General features: G+C 39.4%; 1 protein-coding gene across 1 annotated transcript in view; it reads right to left on the minus strand.

The window, feature by feature from the left end:
* Positions 1-322: 322 nt before the first annotated feature.
* CD84 (CD84 molecule) overlaps positions 323-5,773 on the minus strand; it is a 40,842-nt gene continuing 35,391 nt past the window's right edge. The window contains exon 5 of the mRNA XM_019649585.1: positions 323-3,945. Within this exon, the coding sequence (XP_019505130.1) occupies positions 3,857-3,945 (89 nt within the window). The 3' untranslated portion in view covers positions 323-3,856. The remainder of the gene's footprint in view (positions 3,946-5,773) is intronic.

Genomic DNA, 5,773 nt, shown 5'->3' on the forward strand with positions numbered 1-5,773 from the left:
CTGGCCCATGTGGGAATTGAACTGAAGCCTTGGTGTTATCAGCCTGTGCTCTAACCACCTGAGCTAACCATCCTCCCTGACCTTCTCATTTAAGCTTTCTAATTTTTTTTTCTAATCGGTCATGGGTATTGAATTTTATCAAATACATTTTTGGAATCTGTCAAGATGATTATTTTTTTCTCCCCTTTAATGCATTTAAACAATAAATTACAATAGAAGACTTCTTAAAGATAAATAACCCTTATATTCTGGGGATAAAGCATACTTGATTTCTTTTTTTTTTTTTTTACTTTTGATGCATCATTTGGTTCAATTTGCTAAAATTTAAGTTAAAATTTTAACTTTTATTAGTAAGATTGGTCTACCAGGAGTTAACAAAAAGGTAGCAAATATTTTAGACTTTGTGGGTCATACAGTTTCCATTGTAACTACTCAACTTTGCTGTTGTAGCATGAAAGCGCCATAGTCAGCACATAAATGCATGGGTGTCGAGTGTGTTTCAATAACATTTTATTTATAAACAGTGAAATTTGAATTTCATACAATTTTCATATATCACCAAATATTATTCTTCTTTGGAGTGTTTTTCAACCTTTTAAAGTTGTAATAACTCTTTTTAGCCCACAAGCTATATAGAAACTCTTGGCAGGCAGGATTTGTCCACAGGTTATAGCTTGCTGATGATCCCTGGTCTATATTTTTCTTTTTGGGAAATCATTGTCATCTAGTTTGGAGTCAGTGCTCAATGAATTTTGAAGTTTCCCACTGTTTTCTATGCTTTAGAACAGTTAAAATTACATAGGAATTAGTCTTTCACTGAATGTAGTAGAACTAGTTTATTATACCACCAAGGCTTGGTACATTTTGGAAATTAGATCACTGAACATCGTTTCCATGTTTTTCTCTAATTAAGCAAGTTGTTCTAGTTATAAACTTTCAACCTATGAACTATTATTGATATTAATCTACATATCAGTTCAATCCATTGGTTCTTTTTGCCACCAGATGGCATTATCATATTTGTGTTTTGGAAAGATCACTCCAGCTATGGTGTAGAGAATGGATGAGACTGGGGCAAGTGTGACTGCAGGAGGTAAAGTCCTGTTGTCTAGGTAAGAGATGATGGAGGATTACATTACTGCAGCTACTGGTGGATGAAAGAAGAAAAGTTAGATAGATTGTAAAAATGTTCAGGAGGTGTGTTAGGGGATTTTAAGACCACTTCCAGGTTCAATGACTCAGTGGGAGGATTTACAGGATTCAGCATATAGTCCTACCCATAGCTATGATTTATTAGTGACTAAATACAAAGAAAATTCAGCAAAAGGGACTGGTACATGGAGTGATGTCCAGAAAAAACTAGGCACAAGCACCCAAGGGTCTTCTCACAGTGGAGTCACACAGGATGTGCTTAATTCCTCTAGCAATGTGTTGTGACAAGACATGTGAAATGCTGTCTACTAGGTAAGTTTTCCTAAGCCTAGGATTCCAGGGTTTTTTATTAACAATCAGTAATGTAGGTACTGTTTGTCTAGCATGTACCAAAATTTCAGAATCCCAGATGGAAAGGAGGTGTTCAGCACGAACCAAATTGTTTGTACAAACAGTTTAAGTTCAGTGAACCCCTTTTATCAGGGGAATGGTCTAACGCTCCCAAAATCCAAGTTCTCAGACACCAGCCAAGAGCCAACCTTGAGAGAGTACACCTTTCAAGGATAGCAGCCTTAGACCTACAATGTCAACTCTTTTCTGTGTTTTCTAACTCTTAACTATGTTTTCTGTACAGGACATGAAGTCAATATTTTTATACTGCATTTTTATCCATAGTTTGGAAACTTATTAAGGGAATATACTTAGGAGTAAATAGCTTTGTCACTGAGACATGCAGCAAAGGGCTGTCACATTCCAGGTAAGGCAGTTAGATGTTGTACAAACTGCTGCATTTTCATGAATTAATTAAAATACTATACATTGAGGACTTCTATAGCTTTCACAGGGTCAGGCACTGTGGATACAAATGGTAAACCAAACCAGACATGATCTGTGTCCTAATGGAGCTCACAGCCTAGTAGGGAAAGAGAAACACTAATCAAATAATCACAGGAGAAATATTTAAAGACAAAATTTGAAAACTACTATGAAGGAAAGAGGTAGTACAATGAGAGCAAAATATGGAAGGGTCATTTAAGCTGCACCCTGAGGCATGAGTGGGCATTAATAAAGATGTGTACTGGAGGTGGTGAGGGAAAGGAGGCAGGAGGTAAAGCATTTCAGGCAGAGGGGGACTCTGAGTGCTAATGTGTAAATTAAATGAAATGAAACTTGCCAGACTCTCAGACAGCACCAGAAAGACACTACCAAAATTGTTTTTATTTTCTCAGGTAGTTCCAGTATCTGCTGCAGAGTTTCTACACAGGGGCTCTGAAATTCTTCGGGGTAGTGGTTCAATTTCAGCTCAACAAGAAAAGAATAAAGAGATGTAGCTGGGGTGGGAGCCCAAGCACATCTGCAAAGAGTTGCTCAGAGCAGTTCTTTGATAAGTAAGGAGTAAAGGAAGTGGTTTCTGATTTAGATGCTTCCGTTTGCTCTCTCAAACACCATCTCTTAGCAAGTCATTTCTCCTTCACGGTTTTGCAAAATATACTGAGACACTGCTCCCATGGTTCTGAAGCCAGGTCCTTTTATCCCTTTCCTCCGGGTGGCACTGTGGGTGACTCAGAAAATGCCTCCTCTCCAATTCCCTAGACCCAGACTCTGAAAGGGGTTTCTAGGACTCCTCTTCTCCAGGTGTCTGGGTCCCAATCCAAGTTCAGTTCAACAAATATTTATTAAGCTCTACTAGGCATTGGCTTCTGTTATGGGGTACTATGATTGAGAAGATGAATAAGACAAAGTTTTTGTCTGGAGGGAGATGGACCTTAAAGCATGTGATATAAGTACCCAATTTTCCTATCTCAGTCTAGTTGGGGAGACACGTATGGCAGGTAACTAGATTGTAGTGTGGTAAGTGAAATAATGCAAGGAACAGACATTGAGTTAGGGGGATTGAGAGCTAAAAGTTTGATATGCAACATTAATTTAGCATAATATAAGATGTATTTCTGTTGCAAGAGCCTTATTTTATAAGTTTGTTTTCGTATCTAATGAAGGCATCAGGCCTATAAGAACAGTTAATACAACGATCCAGGGCTTTACCATGTGTAGGCTCTCATTTACCATGAGGTATTAAATATAATACCTCATTTAATCCTTACAAAATAGGAACTGTCATTATCCCTATTTTACAGATGAGAAAACTGAGGCACAAATTGGTTAAAATAACTTGCTGAAGGTCACACAGCTGAGAAACCAGGATTTAAACCCAGGCACTCTAGCAACAGAGCCCACATTTGTGACCCTCATTACACCTCTTTCTATTGTTTCTTCAAGCTTCATGTTACAGCTAGTAGAGACCATCACTAATTATTTTTGAGAAAATCATGAAAATCAAGGGAAATTCAGAGAAAAGTCAAACAGGAGAAAAGCATTGGATCTGGGAGAAAATATAGCCCAGGCATTTCTTTTTTCCAGACAGAACCTAAGAAGTGTCTTCTATTGACACTGGACCAGTCAGGCTCCTTTCTTCCCATGCTCAGTTTCCAGAGGTGGCCCAGTCAAGCTTTTCTCTTGTGGGATGGGTAGTTTAGAGTGTTCTATAGCTTTTTTTAAAATTACATTTTAAATCAGCTTCACTTTCTTTTTCTGAGAAGCATGAGCTGCAACATTTCTCATCTTCTCAGTTCCCTGGCAAAGCCACACTGACTTGCGGAGGGATTGTCCTGGCTTACCGGCACTTTCCACTAGAGGGCCCTGCTTCTCAGATTTCAACTGAAGCATATTTCCACAAAACTGACACATCTTTGGTCTTTATAGACCTGTTGGTCACAGTCTGGTTTGTCTGGAAAGCTGTGAAGAGGAAAATAAGATCACACTCATTTTACAGGAAAAGAATCTGAGAACTGAGCCTTGGGAAATGGGGTGAGTAGTTCACTTCTTTATAAATCAGAAGATTCATAGGAAAGAAAGAGTAAGAGGCAAGAACACAGTGATCCTGAGTTCCAAAGACCTCTTTAAGAATTCCTGTGCACTGGTTCCTTCCTAGGTTTGTTCTCCTGGAAGACCTAAGAAACTTTTGCCTCTGATTCTTTTTTTTCTACCACACCCACCCATCCACTTTTCACTGGGGCATTAGGACACTAGGAATTTGACTGCGTGAGCACACCAGGGAGAGACAGGGGCAGTTTAGAGAATGAGGATGTTCAAGAAGGATCCCTCAACTCACATAAAGTTGAGGAGTGCTTTTTAGGAGAAACTCAGCTTGTTCACTTTGGAATTTCTCCATCCTTTATCATCAAGTCTCTTTATTTCTTCCTTCACTTCTCTCCCAAGGGTAGCTACCTTTCACCTCCTCACATCTGGTTCATTGCTTTAGTTGACCTCTTATTGGTCTAATTATGAAAGTCTTCTCCCTCCAAAATGCCCTTACACTGGGAATAGCTCGTGTTGTCTGCATCCTGATATTTAAAGTTTGCCATAATTTTATTCCACTGTGCTCTTCAGCTTTTATCTATTGATACTTCTAGTATGTTCTTTCTATTTGAGTTGGGTGGTCACTTTCAATTCTCTTTGATAGCATTTATTGCTCACAAGAAGGGTAGAAGGCACTGTGTTGGCTGATGGAGGAGGCAGAGGGGAATAAATCTATCACCTCTTCATGATCATGAAGTCGCAGATCTTGCCCTGTAGTAATGTACAACGTAAAGGGAAACAAATAATTGTCTATACTATACCATAAGGCAGAGTGAAATGAGTTAAGTGATTGGAGGACCAAAAGGGGAGAAAAGGATTGCAAAAAGAGCCATAATTAATTTGATTAGTGACACCAGGAAAAGCTTCATAGAGGAGGTAACATTTGAGCTGGGCATTAAAGGTTGTGTAAATGGATAGGGAACAGGGACACACATTCTACCTGAGGCACTATGCCTCATATAGGCAAGGGACTGTGAACATGCATGGTGTATCTGGGGAGGTGCCCCAAATGCACCACACAGATCCAAGCCTCTGTTTTTTGTTGTTGTTCATGCTTTCCTTATGTTGATGCTCCCTGTCTTCATTCTTTGCCAAATCCCACGCATCATCCTTCAAGGCCCAGCTTTAGCCTCGCCTCCCCCATAAGATCTTTTCTGACTGTGCTAGCTCGTGCCACTCCTGGCAGTATGTGGCTAAGGATTTAACTGTAGTGTCTGTGCTGGAATTGGTTCCTCAGTTATCCCATGGCAGACATTATGTTTATCTCATGCTTTGGGAGTCTTGCAGAGCCAACACACTGTTAATGGTAGTTGGGGCTAGATGATTCTATGGACTCAGTCACTGGAAGTAACACCCTCATTCTGCCTAAATACAGCTTATTTCTGCTGTCCAGTCTGAGATTGTTCAAGGGAATTTAGGATCTAGCTGGTTATGTCTGCTAACTCATAAGAGAAGCAATTCTTCAAAAACTCACTTGAAAGAAGCTAGTTCGAAAAAATATATGTACCCCTATGTTTATTGCAGCACTATTCACAATAGCCAAGACTTGGAAACAACCGAAATGCCCATCGGTAGATGACTGGATCAAGAAACTGTGGTATATTTATACAATGGAGTATTACTCCGCTATAAAGAAGAATGAAATCGTAACATTTGGGACGATATGGATGGACTTAGAGACTATTATGTTAAGTGAAATAAGTCA

This window comes from Hipposideros armiger, unplaced genomic scaffold (assembly GCF_001890085.2).
Source record: "Hipposideros armiger isolate ML-2016 unplaced genomic scaffold, ASM189008v1 scaffold_134, whole genome shotgun sequence".
Lineage (NCBI taxonomy): Eukaryota > Metazoa > Chordata > Mammalia > Chiroptera > Hipposideridae > Hipposideros > Hipposideros armiger.